Source organism: Cervus canadensis, chromosome 4 (genome assembly GCF_019320065.1).
Source record: "Cervus canadensis isolate Bull #8, Minnesota chromosome 4, ASM1932006v1, whole genome shotgun sequence".
Taxonomy (NCBI): Eukaryota; Metazoa; Chordata; class Mammalia; order Artiodactyla; family Cervidae; genus Cervus; species Cervus canadensis.
This window is the reverse complement of record NC_057389.1, coordinates 99,916,239-99,938,787: the sequence shown is the minus strand read 5'-3', so window position 1 is coordinate 99,938,787 and position 22,549 is coordinate 99,916,239. Positions and strand designations below refer to the sequence as shown.

At 39.2% G+C, this 22,549-nt stretch overlaps 3 protein-coding genes across 3 annotated transcripts; all 3 read right to left on the bottom strand.

Annotated features, from left to right (window-relative positions):
* Positions 1–524: 524 nt before the first annotated feature.
* On the bottom strand, positions 525–1,481 carry LOC122439338 (olfactory receptor-like protein OLF4). Its single transcript, XM_043464411.1, has one exon. It carries the CDS (start codon positions 1,479–1,481, stop codon positions 525–527), a length of 957 nt encoding a protein of 318 aa, XP_043320346.1.
* Positions 1,482–8,982: 7,501 nt separating this feature from the next.
* On the bottom strand, positions 8,983–9,909 carry LOC122440978 (olfactory receptor 7A5-like). The gene has a single exon (XM_043467620.1). The coding sequence runs from the start codon at positions 9,907–9,909 to the stop codon at positions 8,983–8,985; it is 927 nt and encodes a 308-aa protein (XP_043323555.1).
* An 11,048-nt stretch (positions 9,910–20,957) lies between these two features.
* LOC122440977 (olfactory receptor 7A17-like) lies at positions 20,958–21,944 on the bottom strand. The gene has a single exon (XM_043467619.1). The coding sequence runs from the start codon at positions 21,912–21,914 to the stop codon at positions 20,958–20,960; it is 957 nt and encodes a 318-aa protein (XP_043323554.1). The 5' UTR covers positions 21,915–21,944.
* Positions 21,945–22,549: the final 605 nt, after the last annotated feature.

The window sequence follows — 22,549 nt, the reverse complement described above, 5'->3', positions numbered from 1 at the left end:
TATACCAAGTTCACTCTGAACAATGCAGTGGTGAAGGGCACTGACCTTCTGTGCAGTAAAAAAATCTAAATATACTTTTATAGTCAGCTCTGTACCCACAGTTCCACATCTGAATGTTCAATATAACCTATTAGAACCTATTTAAAATACCTTAGTTGTCAACTTTACTTTAAATAAAAATGAGTAATGAAACTAATAACTATTGTTTAGAAACATAAGAGAAAACTTACTTGTAATGACATGTCATTCAAGAATAAATTATCCTTAAGAAACTCAGTCCTCTCATGAAGGACATGAGTATTTCCAAATATTTCTGATCCAAAGGTAGGAAAATTTTGAAGTAGGGAAAAGTACAAATAGAAAGCCTATGTATCAGATTGAGGAGAAAGCTTAATAAATCAATACATGGAATGATTTTAATGAAAATGCCAGGGAACAAAGAGAAGAAGCAAATTTGATTCTGCAATGATCAAAGAATCCAAATTTCTGATTCTGAGGCTTTGAGTCATGTCATCAAGGTCACTTCATCTCCCCCAGCAGAGTTGGCCTTTTCTACCTAATATTTCATGGAATCTCTTCAGAGCCCCCTTTATGTCTTTATTCCTTAGACTGTAGATAAAGGGGTTCAGCATGGGTGTGACCACTGTGTACATCACTGAAGCTGCTGCACCTGAACTTGAACTGTGGGGAGTGGCAGGGTTAAGGTGCACTCCTAGGACAGAACAATAAAATAAAAAGACAACTGAGAGGTGAGATGCACAGGTGGAAAATGCTTTATACTTTCCCTCAGCTGATGAGATTCCACGTATGCAAGAAACTATTTTAGCGTAAGAGTAAAGTATCCCAGCAAAAGGACCACCACCCAGCAAGGTAGCTGCAGAATACAATACCATGTCATTAAGAAAGGTGTCAGAACAGGCAAGTTGTAAGACTTGATTGAGTTCACAGAAAAAGTGGGGTATTTTGAAGTCTGCACAGAAGGACAATCGCAACACCATTAACTTCTGTAACAAGGAGTACACGACACCCACGATCCAAGATATCAGAACCAGAAGACCGCAGAGTCGGGGGTTCATGATGACCATGTAGTGCAATGGGTGACAGATGGCCACAAACCGGTCATAGGCCATCACAGTCAGGAGAAAGTCATCTAAACTTGCAAAGAGTATGTAAAAGTACATCTGGATGATGCAGCCTTCAAAGGTGATCAATTTGTTCTGTGTCTGGATATTCCACAGCATCTTTGGTACGGTGGTGGAAGTGAAGCAGATGTCTACAAAGGACAGGTTGGAGAGGAAGAAGTACATGGGGCTGTGGAGGTGGGAGTCTGAGATGGTGGCCAGGATGATAAGCAGATTTCCAAACACAGTGATCAGGTACATGGACAGAAAAAGTCCAAATACAAGGGGCTGCAGCTCAGGTGCCTCTGAAAATTCCATGAGAAGAAATTCTGAAACTTCTGAAATATTTTGTGGTTCCATTCCTTGTAGGTAACTACCAAGATATAGAATAGTAACTGATTAACTTTTACACAAGCAGGCATTAGCAACCTAGCATGCATGCATGTTCGGTCACTTCCGCCATGTCTGACTCTTTGCGATCCCATGAACTGTGGCCTGCAAGGCTCCTCTGTCCGTGAGATTCTCCAGGCAAGAATATTGGAGTGGATTGTCATTTCCTTCTCCATGGGATCTTCCCGATACAGGGATCGAAACTGTGTCTTTTAAATCTCCTTCATTGGCAGGCAAGATGTTTACCATTAGCACCAACCTAACATAAATGCTATTACTTACATCTCACAGTCAAGACATTAGCTTCAGTAGGTATCAGTAGGGGATGAGGCAAAATCCTTTCTCATTTTTCTTCTGTGCCATCTTCTTTGTTATTCATGTTCTTTGAGCTTTGATCTCTCTTTTGTAGGTTCAGTGGGCATACTACTTCTGGTTCTGTTTTTTTATCAACATTCAAAGCTCTCCCTAGACCATAATCTATAAATCATGTATATGCCATGATTATTTATCCTCTTACACTGAATAACTTTTTCATATGATTTTCTCATTTGTCATACATATATTTATTTTACTCTACTCAGTTCAGTTCAGTTGCTCAGTCATGTCTGACTCTTTGCGACCCCATGGACTGCAGCATGCCGGGCCTCCCTGTCCATCACCAACTCCCAGAATTTACTCAAACTCATGTCCATGGAGTCGGTGATGCCATCCAACCATCTCATCCTCTGTCATCTCCTTCTCCTGCCTTCAATCTTCCTGGCATCAGAGTCTTTTCAAATGAGTCAGTTCTTCACATCAGGTGGCCCAAGTATTGGAGTTTCAGCTTCAGCATCAGTCCTTCCAATGAATATTAAGGACTGATTTCCTTTATGGTGGACTGGTTGGATCTCCTTGCAGTCCAAGGGACTCTCAAGGGTCTTCTCCAACACCACAATTCAAAAGCATCAATTCTTTGACGCCCAGCTTTCTTTACAGTTCAACTCTCACATCCATACATGACCACTGGAAAAACCATAGCTTTAACTAGATGGACCCTTGTTGGCAAAATAATGTCTCTGCTTTTCAACATGCTGTCTAGGTTGGCCATAGCTTTCCTTCCAAGGAGTAAGTGTCTTTTAATTTCATGGCTGCAGTCACCATCTGCAGTGATTTTGGAGACCAAATAAATAAAGTCTGTCACTGTTTGCATTGTTTCCCCATCTATTTGCCATGAAGTGATGGGACCAAATGCCATGATATTAGTTCTCTTAGGCTGAGTTCTAAGCCAGCTTTTTCACTCTCCTCTTTCACTTTCATCAAGAGGCTCTTTAGTTCTTTTTCACTTTCTGCCGTAAGGGTGGTGTCGTCTGCATACTGTACTCAGGCTTCAACAATATATGCCTCCATCAAATGAGCAGGGGATGCACCTGCATAGCTCACCTCATTTTTCCCAAATGTATGTGAATATTTGTGTACTTATTTACAAACACAGGGGCTTCCCTGGTGACTCAGCAGTAAAGAATCAGCCTGCAATGCAGGAGACACAGTAGATATGTGTTCAATCCCTGGGCAGGGAAGATGGGCAACCCACTCCAGTATTCTTGCCTGGAGAATCCCATGGACAGAGAAGCCTGGTAGGCTACAGTCCGTGGGGTCACAGAGACTCACACATGACTGAAGAGACTGAGCATGTCTGCATGCACATTTAAGAAAATGGGAAGAGAGTAAATAAAAATTAGTGGCAAAACTACAGAAATATACTACTATATACTTCTTAATATGTAGTATGTATTGAACATAGCCAATATTTTGCAATGTAAATGGGGAGTAATCTATAAAAATATTGATCACCATGCTGTACACCTGAAGCTAATATAATTTGCTAAATCAATTATATTTCAAAGAAAAGCAATAATGGCAGTCAATGTAAGAGCAGTTAAATAGGGAGATTTCATAAAGTTATATTTAGCAAAACAAAATGGAACATCAAAAACTGATGGAAACATGATATACAATAGCAGTAACTGAACAAGAGCAGTATGCATTAATAATTACTTTAGCCAAGGCTTTCACTTAAGTGACTATAACATAAATGTATCTAGAACTTTTTGGCACATAGCAGTTGCTCCATTATTATCTGTTGAAAGATTAGGAATTAGGTCATATCAGTTATGAACATTTAATACATGGGATGGTTGTATTTCAATTGAGCTGGGAAAAGCTGAATTGTTGAATAAAAGCTGGAACAAATGACTGCTTCTCTGGAAGGAAATAAAGAGTTTTTTTTGTTTTTAATCTAACACAGCTTCAAAAAATCAGGGTAAACTGTCCATTTCATATGAACATGTAGCAAATTCATGTAAAAGCTGCAGTTTGAAAACTAAAATAATTAAAGCTAGAAATTCAGAATAAAAAGAACAATATAGGGGACTTCTCTGGTGGTCCAGTGGCTGAGACTCCGTGCTCCCAAGAAAGGGGGCCTGGGTTCAATCCTCAGTCAGGGAACTAGATCCCATGTGCTGCAGCTAAGAGTGTGTATACTGCAAGTAAAGATCCTGCATGCTATAATGACAATCAAAGATCTTGTGTGCAATGAAGATCAAGATCCCACCTGCTACAACTAAGATCAGGGCCTGCATGCATGCTCTGTTGTGTCCAGCACTTTGTGACCCCATGGACTACAGCCCACCAGGTTCCTCTGTCCGTGGAATTTTTCAGGCAAGGATACTGGAGTGGATGCCATTCACTTCTCCAGGGGATATTCCCAACTGAGGGAGCAAACCCAAGTCTCCTGTGGCTCCTGCATTGGCAGGTAGGTAGATTATTTACCACTGAGCCACCTGGGAAGACCCAGATAAGACCAGTGCAGCCAAATAAATAAATATATATATATATATATATATTTAAATTTAATTAAAATATATAAATTTAATAAATATAATACATTTAACAAATATAATAAATTTAATATATATTTATTATATTTATATATAATAAATATATATTTATATAGATACATAAAATTTAAATTAATAGGTATATATAAATTTAATAAATATATAAATATATATATTTATTAAATATATATATTTAAAGAATGATACATTAAACTCTATGAAACAGAAAATTTTGGTCAAAAATACTCAGAGAAAATGAATCTAGAAAAATGGTACAGATGAAGCTGTTTGCAAGGCAGAAGCACAGACATAGAACAAACATATGGAAACTAAGAGGGAAAATGGGATAAGATAAATGGGGAGATTGAGACTGACATATATACATATATTTTTTTAACACAAAGAAAAAGAGCAGTATTCTCTAATTCTGCTAGAATAAATGTGAAGTGTGATGCAATGGGGAAACAACTTGAAGAGAGCTGTAAATGTTAAAAACAGACATTCTGTAATTCAGGGTTCCTCGGTCTCTGCACTACTGGGTATTCTGAGCCAGGTCATTCTCTGTAGTGGTATCTTTCCTGTATATATTCTAGGATATTTATAAGGATCCTTGCCCACCACCTACCTCATCCCAGTGTGATAGTGAAAAATGTCTATGGGTGTAGCTCAATGTGCCCTGGGGGAATTACTCATCCCTGGTTGAGAAGCACAGTTTTAAGTGAATAATATCAAATATTTGTAAATCCGTGCTATAATAACAATTTGTTGAAAAATAATATGACAGAGCCCCATATATGTAAGTATCATTGCCACACTGTGAAATATTATACAGACACTAAAATAATGAAACAGAATTATACTAATTGATTGGAAGCAAGTTCCTAAGGTATTATTGATTTTAAAAAAAGAGAGGAACAAACAGCAGAAAAAAAGACCTCACTGAAACCTAAAGAATATTTATGAGGTACACAGGATTGTGTTCAAACATTTGTGCAAACTTGTGTGAATTTGTGTAAGTGCATAATTTAAAACAAGAAGATTTAAAGGAAACTAAGAACTTATAGACAAAAATGTCAATAAGAATGAAATTAGATTAAGTACATGTTTTATTAAAAAAAGAGTATGCAATAAAATTGAATGAAAATCTGTGGCTAGCTTATACAAAGATTAAAAAATATTAACTCAGAGATACCAACATGGGTACTTAATTCAACATTAAAATTGCTGAAGATTGAAAATGAAATAATATTATAACCAAAGTGCTTTTAAAATGTGGGGATGGAGCAGAATCTAAATTATAATTTCATCTCATTAGACACAGATGGATTCAAACATGCTTATAGAATATAATGGTAACATTTAGTCCAAAGATCAAGACAAATATCTTCCAAATTATGGTGAAAGGTGATGAACTTTTAGAAAAGGATTTAGTCACAAGGCCACAAGGAGCATTAAGGAACAACAGAGATATGAAAACTCACTGGGAACGTATATCAGTATAAGAGATTATTTATTACCTCTAAGGATTTTTGTTTTTGTTTATAGCAAATATTGACACATGGAGAATATTAAAGTGGCAGCTAAATTAATGTAGTAATAACAATAAAAAAACAATGGATGGGATATAATGTATAGTACTATGACTAATAATTAATAATACTCTACTGCGTATTTGAAAGTTTCTAAGGAACAGTAGATCCCAAAAGCTCTCATCACAAAAAAATTGCAATTCCACTACGAATGCTGACAAATGCTAACTAGATTTATTGTGGCGGTCATCTAGCAATATGAACACATATTGAATCATTGTGCTTACAGCAGCGACGAATACATTTTATATGTCAACTATAGCTTAGATTCTTTGTTAAAAACAATGAAGAGAGCAATGAAGAGAACAATGAAGAGAACAATCTGTCTATGAATGATAGACAGATTTGACAAACAAAATTTTACAAATATATCACAAGTATCTAAAGAACTGGGGGATTCACAGGGGGATCACTGGGTGAAAAACCCACCTACAATGCAGGAGATTAGATTCCAGGATGGGGGAGATCGCCTGGAGGAGGGAATTGCAATCCACTCCAGTGTTCTTCTCATACTGTTCATGGGGATTGGAAGGATTGGGGGTGGGAGGAGAAGGGGACGACAGAGGATGGGATGTCTGGATGGCATCACCGACTCGTAGGCATGAGTTTGAGTAAATCCGGGAGTTTGTGATGGACAGGGAGGCCTGGCGTGCTGCGGTTCATGGTGTCGCAAAGAGTCGGACACAACTGAGCGACTGAACTGAACTGAACTGAACTGAACTGAACCAGTGTTCTTGCCTGGGAAATTTCATGGACAGAGGAGCCTGGCAGGATACAGTGCATGGGGTCGCAAAGAGTCAGACATGACTAAAGCGACTGAGTGCACACACATATAAAAGAATTAAATGGCAAACAGTCTGTTTTGTGTAAAGAAACAATTCTTTGTTTCAAAGAACAATAAAAAAGGAATAACAGCATACTGGCACTGCTATAAAAAAAAAACAACGGATTTCTATGGACTTTAAAAAAAAAAACATAGAGAAACTCTGAATGGCTAACAAGCACACAAATATATTCAGCCTCACAAAACAGAAAGAGACTCACAGACTTAAGAAACGAACCCATGGTTGCCAGGAGGAAGGGATAGTTAAGGACTCTGGGAAGATCATGTACACATTGCTATGTTTAAAATGGATAACCAATGAAAACCTATTGTACAGCACTTGGAACTCTGGTCAATGTTATGTGCCAGCCTGGATGGGAGGGAGTTTTGAGGGAGAATGGATACACGTTATATGTATAGCTGATTCCCTTCACCGTTCACCTGAAACTATCACAATATTGTTAACTGGGTATACCCCAATACAAAATGCTTTTGGTGTTAAAAAATAAAAAATAAAATTAAAAAATAATTACAAAGTGAAGCTCATTAGCATACCTCTTCTCACCAATGAAATAAAGATTTTTTAATGTAAATGCCCAGAGTTGAGCAAAGACATCCCGGCATGTTCATTTCATACACTGCTCTTGCAGGAAAGTCTTTGCAAGCATTCATTGGTCTAGATCTACCTTCTTCATGTGGAAATAATAGTCTAATATATCCCATCTTACAATAAAAAAAGTGGCCTCACTTCTCTGTATAACCTTCCACAAGTGATACCCTATTTGTCTACTCCTGTTAATTATTGATCTCAGAGGATTTATGATCTACTTTTCATAAAAGTATTTTACTTTTCCCATTTATTCTTTTAATTGAACTCCCACTATTACCATTTAATTGTCAACATAGACAATTGCATTTTGGAATGCAATGCTCAATTTTATTTTTGATCATTATACACAGATACATTAAATTATTAGGAAAGCCAACAAAAGACTGTAGTGATTTCTGGTACCTGTGTATGTTAGATTGCCTCACGGGTGACCTCAGGTACATGTTCTCGGCTTCTCTCCTCGCTGATCCTCTCCTGCAGTATCTGTGGAGCTCTCAGACTCACCTGGTCGGAAACTTTGAGAGAAGGTTTCTGTGTGGCAGTCCAAATTCTCCCTTAAATAGTTGATGTTGCAGCCCCAAGTTGTGTGTAATTACAAGACAAGAAGAAGAGATCAAGTATGGGTTTCTCAGTGAGATTTAGGTCTGCAAAAGCAACAACTACCTCCTGTCCAACCAAAGCGCACAGGCTGAGGGACTGCAGCAGAGGGAATATTCACAGCTTCCTGTGTCTATCCTTTGTTACTCCGATCTCTAAGTATGTGATTTCCCTTAAGAACATGGGGCTGGACAGAACAGACTCTTTATCCTGCTGATTCTCTGTTCCTAGGAGACTGCATTACAAGTTAGGTGAATTCAGTTTTTATCACTCCTTCTCCTCTAACTTTCCTGCTTCCAAAACTCTAAGCCTCCCAAGACCTCATCACATCCCTGAGTTCAAATTCTCTCAAAAGTGTAATATTGAGAATTTGTCTTGACTGAGTCACGTGGGTCTTCAAAGCTTTGATTGGTGGTGGGGGCATAACCCTTGAAATCTCTAAAAAATGCTATTCACCTCATCAAAGACAAGGTAAATTTGTGTACTTTTTAAATATAAAAATTGGGCATTATATTATCTGGATTCATGATAGCTTTCCAAGCCAATAAGACATTTCCCAGTTATACCAGAAGTTATGAGCTCATTTAATCCCTCATTATAAAATGTTTATAACTATAAGAGGGATATTTATATGTTGCTATGCACCATCACAGAACATAACAGGGAAGCCTGGCGTGCTGAAGACCATGGGGTTGCAAAGTGTATGTCACAACTTAGACACTGAACAACAGCAAGAGGGGGGCAGGGTTCTCTGAGGCATGCCATTGTGCCTGCTTGTAATAACAAAAGCAGCAAAGCAGGAGTTAAAGCCAGAGAAACAGATCCAGAATGGAACCAAAATTAACCCTTCCAGCTTACAGGGTTACAGAAGGAGCAAATTTTAGTCCACAAGGATGAGAGAATCACAATTGCCGAATCAGAGACTTTAAGCCATGAAACAATAGCATGCCATCACCCCCCAAGAAATTTGGCCCTTTTAACATGGCTTTAAGTAAAAACTCTTCACAGCCCGCTTTATGTTGCTGTTCCTCAAACTATAGATGAAGGGGTTCAACATAGGTGTGACCACAGTGTACATCACGGAGGCTATTGCACTTGAGTGTGAGCTGTGGGTAGCAGCAGAGCTAAGGTACAATCCTAGGCTTGTACAATAAAACAAGGAGACAACTGAGAGGTGAGATGCACAGGTGGAGAATGCTTTAGACTTCCCCTGAGCAGATGAGATTCTACATATGCAGGAAACTATTTTAGAGTAAGAGTAAACGATCCCAGCAAAAGGACCGACACCCAGTAGGAAAGTTGCAAGATAGATCATCATGTTATTAAGAAAGGTATCAGAACTGGCAAGTTGTATCACCTGATAGAGTTCACAGAAAAAGTGGGGAATTTCCAAATCTGGACAGAAGGATAATCGAAACACCATTAAGCTGTGTAACAAGGAATACATGGCACTCACTACCCAGGATACCAGACATAGGCGTCCACAGAGCCGAGAACTCATGATGACCATGTAGTGCAGGGGGTAGCAGATGGCCACAAACCGGTCATAGGCCATCACAGTCAGCAGGAAGTCATCTAATGCTGCAAAAAGTATGTAAAAATACATCTGGGTGATGCAGCCTTCATAGGGTACGACTTTGCTCTCAGTCTGAATATTCATCAGCATCTTTGGCATGGTGGTGGAGGTGAGACAGATGTCTACAAAGGACAGGTTGGAGACGAAGAAGTACATTGGGGTGTGGAATTGAGGGTCTGAGCACACAGCCAGGATGATTACCTGGTTTCCAAACACAGTTATCAGGTACATGGAGAGGAAAATCCAAAATATGAGGCGCTGGAGTTCTGGTGTCTCTGAGAATCTGAGAAGAAATTTAAAATTTTGTGTGTTGTTCCCTGGTTCCATGTGCTGGAGTTGACTACCAGGAGAAAGGAAAATAGCATAATTACTTTTCACACATACGGGCATAAGTCACATATCTGAACTACTACAATATCTATTGTGCCATCAAGAAACTGATTTTACTATTTTATGTATAGATAAGTTCTCTTTGAGAGTATGTGTGCTAAATCACTTCAGTTGTGCCTGACTTTGTGCGACCCCATGGAATGCAGCTTACGAGGCTCCTGTCTATGGTATTCTCCAGGCAAAAATACTGGAGTGGGTTGCCATACCCTCCTCCAGGGGATCTTCCTGACCCAGGGATCATACCCCAGGCTCTTAAGTCTCCTGCAGGTTCTTTACCACCAGCACCATCTGTTATACTCCCAATTTATCTTTGACTAGGGATTTTTGTCCCATTCTCAGCATATTTACAAAAAGGTCATATATTCTACACAGCTTTAATGCGAAATTCTTTCATGCATTTGAGAAATACATATTGAGTGCCAACCATGTTCCAAGCAATAAGTAGAGATTATGAAAAACAAATCTCCCGCAATTCAAGGATGTTGAGAGAAAATGAGCAAATAAAGTATTATATAATATGTTAGGTGGTGACAGATGCTATGAAAAAAACAAAACCAGTTATGAAGGAGAGAGTTGTAGGAGTGTTATTTTGTACTGAGTGTTCAGTTAAGGTAAGCAAACAGAAAGATATTTGAACATTAGACTTCAAGAAAGAGAGGGAAGTATCTAGTACTATATCAGGAGAAGGGTGTGCCTGCAGAGGGAATGGCCACTGCAAAGGATTAGAGGAAGATGCTGGTTCCACATGTTCAAATCCAAAAAGGAAGCCAGTGGATCAGAGAATAAGAAAGACAGGGAGTGATTAGAGATGGTGTCAGGCATGCTGAGGAACAAGGTGGCCTCCCTGCTACAGCTGAACCTTCAGTCCACAGAGAATCCCTCCTTACAAATTCTTTATTTTCTTGCAAAAATATCATGTTAACTAAAGTAGATGACATCCTTAGTATTATACCATCTTTGACTGAATTCTGGCCTCTGTATCATAAACCCCCTTAATATATAAGCCTAAGTGCCTCTGATTGAAGAATTGTTCTCAATCCACAAGGTGTGAATTAACAAGAACTAACAAGAACTCCTGGGCTGTGTAACTCCATGTATTTCTCACCTATAATCAGCATCATTAGGCCATGAGTTCTGACATTCCAAGCTGGTCAAACCAGAATATTTTTCCTGTATAGAATGTATAAAAGGTACCTAGAAATTCCAGTTCATGAACTTCTAATGGACCAATAAATTTGGAGTTCTTTTTCTACTTAACCATTTTCTTCTCTATATTTAAAAAAATATTAAGAGAGAGGGAGAAAGAAAATAGAGAGGAAAGTTAAATGGGCATATAAATATTAGGGGAGAAAATATCCAATAGTCCAAATGTACCCTGAGACAATACAATGAAGAAAAGCTTCCTTGGTTTGGCAACATTCCAAATCCAGTGACATCTCCTTGATGCAAAAATTGTTTTTTTTCCCAAGGACAGGAACAGTGATATCTTTATGATATGAAATAACCTGCAAATTGAATATCCTAAAAGAAAAATAAGCAAAAGGAATAAAGTAACAATTCAAAGCAGGAAACACAAAACACAACAAAAGTTGGGAATGTTTTATATGAAGCAGCAGCAGATTTCTTTTTTCCTTGAGGCTTATCCTTATTTGTCTACTCCTGCTGGTAATTTGGGCTTCTCTAATGGCTCAGCAGGTGAAGAATCTGCCTGCAGTGTAGGAGACACAGGAGATGCAGGTTCAATCTCTGAGTCAGGAACATCCCCTGGAGGAGGAAATGGGAACCCACTCCAGTATTCTTGCCTGAAAGTCCCTTGGACAGAGGAGCCTGGTGGACTGTAGTCCAAAGGGTTGCAAAGAGCTGAACATGACTGAATGACTAAGCATACACATGCACATCAATAAATACAATTCATAGACTTACTGCCTAATTTTACTGAAAACAGGTTATGTCTCTCATTTCTTTTTTCTAATTGAACTTCCATTAACACAATTTAATTGTCAGCATCAACACTTGCATTTCAGAGTGCAATGTTCAGTTTATTTTTTAGACAATAAATAAATATACACTAAGATAAGGAAAGCCAGTGAACAACCACAGTGACCTCTGGCCTCTGGGCTATGTTACAGGGGTCTTCAGGTGACCTCAGGTACAAGTTCCTGGCTTCCATCCTCTTTCACCCTCTCCTAAAGTGTCTGTTCAGCTCTTGGACTCACCTGCCTGCAGAATCTGAGAGCAAGCTTTCTGCATAAAAGGAAAATGACTGACGATGCAGAATAAAGTTTTGTCCACAAACAAGATAACAGGAAGAAGTCTTCTAGTCAGATATAGAGCTCCAAAAGCAAGGATCACATCCTAGTCAAACAGCTATGACACAGGCTGAGGTACTGCAGGAGAGCAGATATTTACTTCTTCCTATGTCAGCTCATTAAACATGTTTTCCTATTGTGACTCCAATCTATAAGTACGGGACTTCCCTTGGAGACACTGGTCTGGGCAGAATGGAGTTTTTCTTTTTCCTGCTCATTCTCTGTTCCTAGGAGACTGCTTTATAAGTTAGGTGAATTCAGTTTTTACTACTCCTTCTACAAAATTCTCCTGCTTCCAAAATTCTAAGCCTCCTAGCACCTCATCACATCCTTGAGTTCAAATTTTCTCAAAAGCATAACATTGAAGATTTTTCTTAAATAGATCACATGTGTCTTCAAAACTTTGATTTGTGGTGGGGACACAATCACCAAAGCTTCTGGAAATAACTATTCCTCTCTTCAAAAAGGGGAACAACTTTTCTCCTTTAGTATAAAATCTTGGGTATTATATTCCCTGGATTCATGGTGGTTTTTCCAAGCTAATTGAGAGTTGTCTACTTACATCACAAGTTCAGAGCTGTCATTTAGTCCTCAGTACAAAATATTTCCAATTATAAAAGAGATACTGAGCTATTATTATGCCCAGTAAACTAGATTAGCAGATTATGCTCATGGGTGTCTTAGTCACTCAGTCATGTCTGACTCTTTGCCGCCCTATGGACCGTAGCCTGCCAGGCACCCCTGTCCATGGGCTTTCCCAGGTAAGAATACCTGAGCTGCCATTCCCTTTGCAGGGGGTCATCCTGACCCAGGTATTGAACCCGGGTCTCCTGCTTGCAGGCAGAATTTTTTCCCATCTGAGCCACCAGTGAAGCCCTTACATATTATAGAGATTGACAAATTTAATTTTAAAACCAGTGTATTCTATGAAATAGTGCTTTTATGAGCATCATTTTCCATAGTCAAAATAAGACTCAGTGGGATTTAATGTTCTACTCAAAGGTATAAACCAAGTAAGGGATGGAATCTGATTGGAATCCCTTGGTTCTGGAGCTCTGGGGCAGTGATTCAATCTGAGAAGATTTAGTTCTTGGAATTATTTTGCAGTATCTGAAAGGATGCTGCTAATGTTCTATAAACCACAGACAATTAGCAGCATTAGTTGCAGACAACTCTTGAGAGTCCCTTGGACTGCAAAGAGGTCCAACCAGTCCATGCTAAAGGAAATCAGTCCTGGTGTTCATTGGGAGGACTGATGCTGAAGCTGAAACTCCAGTACTTTGGCTACTTGATGCAAAGAACTGACCCGTTGAAAGACTGAAGGTGGGAAGAGAAGGGAACACAGAGGAGGAGATGATTGGATGGCATCACTGACTCAATGGACATGAGTTTGAGTAAGCTCCAATAGTTGGCGATGGACATGGAATCCTGGCATGCTGCAGTCCATGGGGTCGCAAAGGGTCAGCCACGACTGAGAGACAGAGCTGAACTGAACAGCACCCAATATAAACAATTATCCTGCTCCAAATCAACAGTAAGATGGTGAGAATCCCTATTCTAGATCAAAATATTTCTAAATTCACTGTAGATACAAATCACCAAGGGTTCTAGTTCAATGCAAATTCTGATTCACCCAGTCTCTTGTAGACCCAGGGACCCTGTTTCTGACAAGCTCCCAGGTATTGTTGATGCTGCAGGTCCAGGTCTGGGAATCATGCTTTGGGTGGCAAGAAAGTGGTTCTGTGTTGGAGTCACGTATACACAGTTTTGGGCTTCCCTGGTGGCTCAGACGGTAAAGAATCTGCCTTCAGTGCTGGAGACCTGGGTTTGATCCCTGGGTCGGGAAGATCCCCTGCAGGAGGACATGGCAACCCACCCCAGTATTCTTACCTGGAGAATTTCATGGCCAGAGGAGACTGGTGGGCTACAGTTCATGGGGTCACAAAGAATCGGACATGACTGAGTCACTAACACTTTCACTTTCACTATTCAGTTTAATCTTCTTCAACAAAAATATTTTATATATATAATTTTGAAAAAGTTTTTCACTTGCTTTATAGGTGATTACACAGAACTTATTTTAAACACAGCAACCAATCTTTTATCCTAATGAGAATAGGACACTTTCCCAAGAACACCAAAATCCAAACGTCAGTGAATAGATGTAGGGCATGAAAGTGAAATATTTTGCTTAGTAATACAAAGTGTAGTTTAAATTTTCTACCTATTGACTTTTCCCCCTGACTCAAAGGCCATATTAAGTGAATGTATTCAGATGTGTTCTTCTGTGTAAACTCCACTTGAAAATCTGTAGTTGACTAACACTTGCCAGTAACTAGGGTAAGTACTGTGGACACCAGTAAATAAGAGAACAGGATCCTAAAGAGAAGATAAACCTGAATAACCACCTCTAAAGCAAACTGTAGGTTAAAGTCTCCATTGTCAAGAAGAGCAATGAAGAAATAATTTACATAAGCAAAAAAGGCAATAATTAAGGAATGGTGTATGCAAAATGAAAACTAGAGTCACAGTTTTCCTCTGATATAAAACTACATAAAATGCCTTGGCTAGTAAGTGTAGCTTTTTTCCCCACTGTGGTGCTATTACTTCTAACAATTCTTTCAATAACACAAGAGAAAAAATATTTGGATGATATGTATCATTTGAGAAGAAATAATTCTTAAGAAGTCCATGTTCTTCCATGAAAAAATGGGAATTGTAAATATTGTGAAACAAGTTTGGGAAAAATTTTGAGAAATTTAAAAATGGACAAAGGGGAAAATTGATTATAAATCAGACAGAGAAAGAGCTTAAAAATGTGAGTTACTTCACTGTTATAAAGAATTTGAATCAAAGGAATGAAAATTTCAGGGAATAGAGGGAGTGAGCAATTTTTACTTCTACATTCTGATCAAAAAGTATCAAATTCTGGCTCAAATGCTTTGCATCCTGCAAAAGTGGGAACTTCTTTAATCCTATGACTGTTAGTCCTTTTATATCTGCCATTACAAAGAATATTTTCAGAGCCTTCTTTATGTCTTTGTACCTTAGACTGCAGATCTGAAGGGGTTCAACATGGGTGTGAACACAGTGAACATCACTGAGGCAAATGCACTCGACTCTGAGCAGAAGGGTTTGTGGAGCAGCAAGGCTGAGGTACAAGCAGAGCTCATACAATAAAGCAAGAATACAACTGAGAGGTGAGAGGCACGGGTGCAAAGCACTTTATACTTCTCCCAAGGTGATGGCATTGCACGTATAAAGGAAACTTTCTTAGAATAAGGGTAAAGGATCCCAGGCAAGAGATCACCACTCTGGAATATTACAGTTTCAAAATACATCACCATGTCACTAAGAAAGGTGTCATGACTGGCAAGTTGGACATCCTGTTTGATTTCACAGGAAAAGTGGAGGATTTCCAAAGTTGTACAGAAGGACAGTTGTGACCCTATTCATCTTTGTAACTAGGAATACAGGACACTCAAGAATCAAACACCAGAAGAAGCAGTCCACAGATCAGAAGGTTCAGGGTTTTAGAATAGTGCAGGGGTTGGCAGATGGCCGTGAAGTGGTCATAGGCCTTTGTGGTCAGGAAAATGTTGTCCAAATCTACAAAGAGTGGGTTAATGTATAGTCATAGGTTATGACTTAGCCTTCTTTGGGATGGTGGTTAAGGGACACATATCTAAGAAGAACAAATTGGAGAAGAATAATTACATGGGTGTGTGGCAGTAGGAGTCAGAGATTGTGGCCAGGATGATGAGCAGTTTTGTTTTTTAATTTATTTGGCTGCACAGGGTCATAGTTGTGGTGTATGAGATCTTCACTGCAACATGTGAGGGTTTTAGTTGTGACCTTTGGGATCTGGTTTCCCCATCAGGAGTCAAACCTTGAGTCCCTGCATTGGGAGTGTGGTGTCTTAGCCAATGGACCATCAAGGAAGTCTCAAGATAAGCAGGTTTTCAAACACAGTGATCAGGTACATGAACAGGAAACTCTCAAACATGAGGGACTGCAGTTTTGATTCCTCTGATATTCAAGAGGAAGAAATTGTGAATTTGGGTATCGTTTCGTGGTCCCATGTGGTCCTTACCAACGTTTGTTGATTTTTGTCTCTTTAACAATAGCCATTCTGACCAGTGGGAAATGTGTCTCACTGTGATTTTGATTTCCAGTTCTCTGAAGATATCAAACCTCTTTTCACGAGCCTGTTGACTGCCGGTAGCCAGCACCCGAGATCCCACCCATGACAAGATCATGAGGAGAAGACCTGACAAGCAAGGCAGATCAGGACCTCAGGGATCTCAAAAAGCTGCCCCGGCGCTCACCTTAAAGATGATCTGCCTTTCTGATGCTTGCTATATTAGACTACTCCCTAATTTCTGTGACACAGGTAGATGGCCTTCCCCAATCTCTCTCCAAACAGAATCAACTTAGAACTTTAATCAATATGTCTCCCGGACGGTGGTATCCTATAAGATTATCCAGGATGAAAGGAGTGTTTCAATTTAGACCCCTTTGCTGGCATTCTAGCCTGCTTGGCAAATGCGTACTAATGCACACGACTGCTCACAACACCTTAATCATAAACAGCATAAAGAACCTGATCACACAAAAGGCCCTAATAGGCACAGAGCCCTTCAGGGGTGAGGGAGCCTTATTAGCGAACACAAAAATATTATTCTAAAAGTGGTTATAGTTAAAGATTTAGAAAAATAAGAGTTTAGAATTGTTCATTTTAACCAGGAATGCTAAACAGGGGCTGCCTCACCGGAGCTGCAGATTCTTTGTGTGGTAAACCTTTTAGATAAATTTAACTGATAACTTCTGCAAAAGGACTGACCTTTGTGTTCATTAAAGAATAGATTACGGAAAACAGCTTTGCATTCACGTAGGTCAAAAAATGCCAACAGGCCCCATGGCCAGAAGATAATGTACAAGACTCTCACAAAGAAGTATGCAGAAAACACCCTGGTTTCGTGAATGATGAGCCGAAGTAATATTAAACTATCTTCCCCTTAAAAATGTACTAACTTAGAATATAAAAGCTACAGTAAAAAAATAAAGATTTGCCAGACTCTGCTGCATCCCCCCATCTGGTCACTCTCTCTGTCTCTCTCTTTCTCTCTCTCTTTCTCTCGCCAACGCCATTCATCCTGAGGGTACCCCTGGATCCTGCCGAGGCTGGACCCCGGCAGCTGACCATCTGTATGTATTCCTTGGTGGGGGGGAATGTCTACTGAAGGTCCTTTACCTGTCTTTAATTTGGTTGTTCATGTTTTTAATTAGGTTGACTGAATTCTTCTTTTGAATAACAGTCCCTTATCAGATGTATAATGTGCAAATACCTTTTCCCACAAGTAGGTTTCCTTTTAGTTTTGTTCCTGGTTTCCTTCACTGCAGAGTTTTTTTGTTTGATATAGTTCTGTTTATTTTTACTTTTATTTTTCTTGCCTGGGGAAATATATCCCTCCCAAATATTTCTAAAACTGAAGTTAAGGTATTACTGCCTATATTTTATTCTATGATTTTTAATGTTTTAGACCTCACATTTAAGTCTTTAACCTATGTCGAGTTTATCTTTGTATATAATGTGGTAGAGTGGTTAAGTTGCATTCTTTTCCCTGAAGTTGTCCAGTTCAGAAAATATTCTTCTTCATTTTGTGATTGTTACCAATGAAGCAGCTACAGTTATTTTTAATGCTTTTTTCTTTAAGCATTGTACTGTAATTGTTAACAACCTTGTCTGATAAATAGTTTCAGTTTTCTGATTCTATCACCTTATTCAATTTTCAGGTACTTTTGTTTTTTCATTTTAATTAGAAAGAGCATTTCAATATTGCTCTATTCAATATTCAATATTCAAGAGAAGAGCATTGAAACATGTATATTATCATATGTGAAACAGATCGCCAATCCAGGTTTGACGCATGATGCAGGGTGCTCAGGGCTGGTGAACTGGGATGACCCAGAGGGAGGGGATGGGGAGGGAGGTGGGAGGAGGGTTCAGGATGGGGAACATATATACACCCATGGCTGATTTATGTCAATGTATGGCAAAACTGATACAATATTGTAATTAGCCTCCAATTAAAATAAATAAATTTAAAAAATAAAATAGTTCTGGGTGTTGAACTTCCACAGCTTGTCTTTATCTGTGAGATAACCTTTCTTTCTTTCATATCTGAAGGGTAACTTTTTTGGATAGAGCATTATGGTTGACAGTTTTGTATAACAATATTATGAGTATGATATTTCATTGACCTGATGAGAAATTTGCTCATAGCCTAATGATGATACCTTTGTAGGTTACTCTTCTTTATTTCTGGCTGCCTATAACATTCTTCCTTTGCCATCACCTTTGCTGGAGAAATCCTGAAAATGGTGGGCTCTATTGCCATGCCCAGGGTCACCAAGGTTAAGGGCTACACTATCTGTACTACCTGGTTCTCTGTGGCTCTAGATGTTGCTGCATCCAGGAGGCCAGAGTCCCTTGTACCACGTCCACTGATGCTACCAGGTCCGTCTGAGGCAATGAGCTCCGCTGCCTCAGTGGTGCAGCTGAGGCCAGGATCACTGCCTCTGTTGTTCTCCCAGTTCCATCTCCTCTAGATGAAAAATCCATTCACCTTCAGATGTACAACAATGTGTATCTCTGGTGACCTAACATGTTAGGTAGAAAAACTTTGTTTAGTTATGGGTGTTTTACTAGTTGTAGATTGAAGAGGTGAGACACAGGGAGCGTCTTCTGCCACCATGATGCTGATATCACCAATGATAAACTATTTTTTCCCACAAGTTGCAAGATTAAAATACATACATAAGTGGAGTAGACTATCATATATTAGTGAAGAACGAATTGCCACATGGCTGCATACAACCTCTGGGATGAGCTTTAGAGTTGTAACGTATAAAATTACAAGTGCATGTAGACTTATGAGGAGCCCAGAAGAGAGCAGAACAACTCAGTATTAAATCTCACTTGATAATAAAGACATTACATTCAAACATTTACCATTAGGGTGGGTGGTTATGCAGCAATAACTGAGTAAAATATAAGATTGTACAGAACTGAGGGCAATTATAATAGATTTCTCATTCTATGCATTTATTCTGATATTTAAAGATAGCAATCAGCATTACTGCCTTTGAATTTTATTACAGAAAATGGTGTTAAAAAGTACTCCATTGCAGTTTCCTCCCTGTTAAGCAGTAGATTGGCAGACGTGTTCGGTTGCACAAATTATGACCTAAATCACATGACTGGATAGGCGGTCAAGCTCTCTAGTGAGTCACGTTTGATCATGAGATACACGTACATATACATATATAAAGAGTTGACTCTTGAGCAATGCAGGGGTTGGGGCAATGACACCCTGTGCACTTGAAAATCTGCAATCAATGCGCCTCATCCACAATTCCATACTCTATGATTCAATCAACCCTGTTATAAAATTATATAAATTGCATTAGATTTCACTTGTACTTTTTTTATATGAGTAATTCATCTCATGACTATTCTTTCAGGAAAACAAGGCAAAAATTACTTGGGATGATATATGTCATTTAAGAAGAAATTCTTTCTCATGTTACTCCATGAAAAATGAGAATGTCCAAATATTTCATACCCAAAGTTTGGAGAATTTTGAAATAGAAAAAAGCAAAACTTTTAAAAATGCCTATATAATAGACTGGGAGAAAGATTATTTATAAAGTGAGTCACTGGATTTGTATTGAGAGCTTGAATTACAATAAAAAGGAAGCTCCAAGAAACAAAGAGGAGTGAGTTTTATTATACAATGGACAAAGAATCACAACTTCTGGTTGCAGGACTATTTTCTGTGAAATCAAGGACAGTTCATCACCCCCAGGGCAACTGACTGCTTTGTGACTGCCATCCCATTGAATCACTTCAGTTTCTCTTTATGTCTTTCTTGCTCAGAAAGCAGATAAAGGGGTTCAGCATGGGTGTGGTTGTGATGAACAAATAAATGATGAAGGAAAAAAAGCTTCATATTTGACTGTCTAATGAAATTGTGGAAATGGCTTTGGTTGCCAAGTTGGTACTTTTTCCCAGGGAAATAGTACAACTCATGATTTTTCTTTTAGTAAACTGATGCAAAGAGTTGGCTCATTGGAAAAGACCCTGATGATGGGAGGGATTGGGGGCAGGAGGAGAAGGGGACAACAGAGGATGAGATGGCTGGATGGCATCACCGACTCGATGGACATGAGTTTGAGTAACCTCCACGAGTTTGTGATGGACAGGGGGGCCTGGCATGCTGCGATTCATGGGGTCGCAAAGAGTTGGACACAACTGAGCGACTGAACTGAGCTGAAACTGAAAAACAAAGTGTTCAATATGAAACATTTCACTTCAGAAGAAATTATTCCCAAGGAATGCATGAAGAGTCATGAGGTAAATGGGAATTTCCATATATTCCACTTAAGGTTGCAAATCAATTTGTGGAAGTAGAAAAAATGACAGAGGAAAAAAAGATAGCAAATAGCATAAAGGTCAGTCAAGAGAGCTAGTTAACTTGTATAAAGAAATTAAAATCAAATAAATGGAAATATCAGGCAGTAAATTGAAGGAGCAAGCGCACTTTTCACAATCAGATCAGAAAATCACAATTTTAGCTTCTAAGGCATTGCATCTTGCAAAAATCAACATTTCTAAGACCTCAAGACAATTGGTTCTAATATAGTTGCCGTCCTAAAGAATTTTCTCAGAGCCCTCTTTATGTCTTTATTCCTCAGACTGTAGATGAAGGGGTTCAGCATGGGTGTGACCACAGTGTACATCACTGAGGCTGTTACACTTGAATGTGAGTTGTGGGTAACAGCAGGGGTAAAGTACACTCCTAAGACTGAACAATAAAACAAGGAGACAACTGAGAGGTGAGATGCACAGGTGGAAAACGTTTTATACTTCCCCTGAGCTGATGAGATTCTACGTATGGAGGAAATGATCCTAGAGTAAGAGTAACATATCCCAGCGAATGGACCACCACCCAACAGCGCAACTGCAAAGTGCATCATGGTTTTATTAAGAAAGGTGTCAGAACAGGCAAGCTGGATCACCTCTTTGAATTCACAGAAGAAGTGTGGGATTTCCAAGACTGTACAGAAAGACAAGCGCAGGGCCAGTAAAGTTTGTAACAGGGAATTCAGGGCACCTATCATCCAGGACACCAGCACCAGCAGTGCACACACCCGGGGGCTCATGATGACTGTGTAGTGCAGGGGGTGACAGATGGCCACATACCGGTCATACGACATGACAGTCAGGAGGAAGTCATCCAACTGTACAAATAGTAGGAAAAAATATATCTGAGTGAAGCAGTCTTCATAGGAAATGACTTTGCTTTGTGTTTGTATGTTCACTAGCATCTTAGGGATGGTGATGGAGGTGAAGCAGATGTCTACAAAGGACAGGTTGGAGAGGAAGAAGTACATGGGGCTGTGGAGCTGGGGGTCTGAGTTGACCGCCAGGATGATGAGCAGGTTTCCAACCACAGTGATCAGATACATGGAGAGGAAAAGCCCAAATATGATGGGCTGCAGTGCTGGTTCCTCTGAAAATCCCAGAAGAATAAATTCAGAAATTTGTGTTTTGTTGCCTGGTACCATATTTTGGAGGTCACTATTAGGAAACAAAAAAAGAACATGATTAATTTTTGTACATGTGGACATTAACATAGTGAGAAGCTGTAAATTACACATTTCTGTAGTATTCAAGATATCTTCTGTGACATCTGTGATTAGAGATTCCTGTTTCACACTCAGGCTTTTGGCCAACAGCTCATGTACCCAGTTTAAATGCAAAATTCTTCCACTATCTTGAGGAATTTATGTTGAATACTGACTATCTTCTGGGGTGAATGTATAGGATGCTAAGAACAAAACTCCCTACAGTCCAATAGTGATTAAAATTATAAATTAACAAATACAAAAACACATTGCCATGTCTTATAGTGAAAGATGCTGTGGAAAAAATTCACTACAAAACAGAGTAAATGGAAAAACAAAGCAGGTATAAGACAGGGGCTTCCCTCATAGCTCAGTTGGTAAAGATTCAGCCCGCAATGCAGGAGACCTGGGTTTGATCCGCAGGTCAGGAAGATCCCCTGGAGAAGGAAATGGCAACCCACGCCAGTATTCTTGCCTGGAGAATCCCATGGACAGAGCAGCCTGGCAGGTCCTCTGGGATCACAAGAGTCAGACATTACTTAGCTACCATGAATTTTAAGATAGAGTGGAAGTGT

Excerpts from the sequence above, each read along its gene's own strand:
- LOC122440978 (XM_043467620.1), bottom strand. The coding sequence starts at position 9,909 with ATGGAACCAGGGAACAACACACAAAATTTTAAATTTCTTCTCAGATTC.
- LOC122439338 (XM_043464411.1), bottom strand. The coding sequence starts at position 1,481 with ATGGAACCACAAAATATTTCAGAAGTTTCAGAATTTCTTCTCATGGAA.
- LOC122440977 (XM_043467619.1), bottom strand. The coding sequence starts at position 21,914 with ATGGTACCAGGCAACAAAACACAAATTTCTGAATTTATTCTTCTGGGA.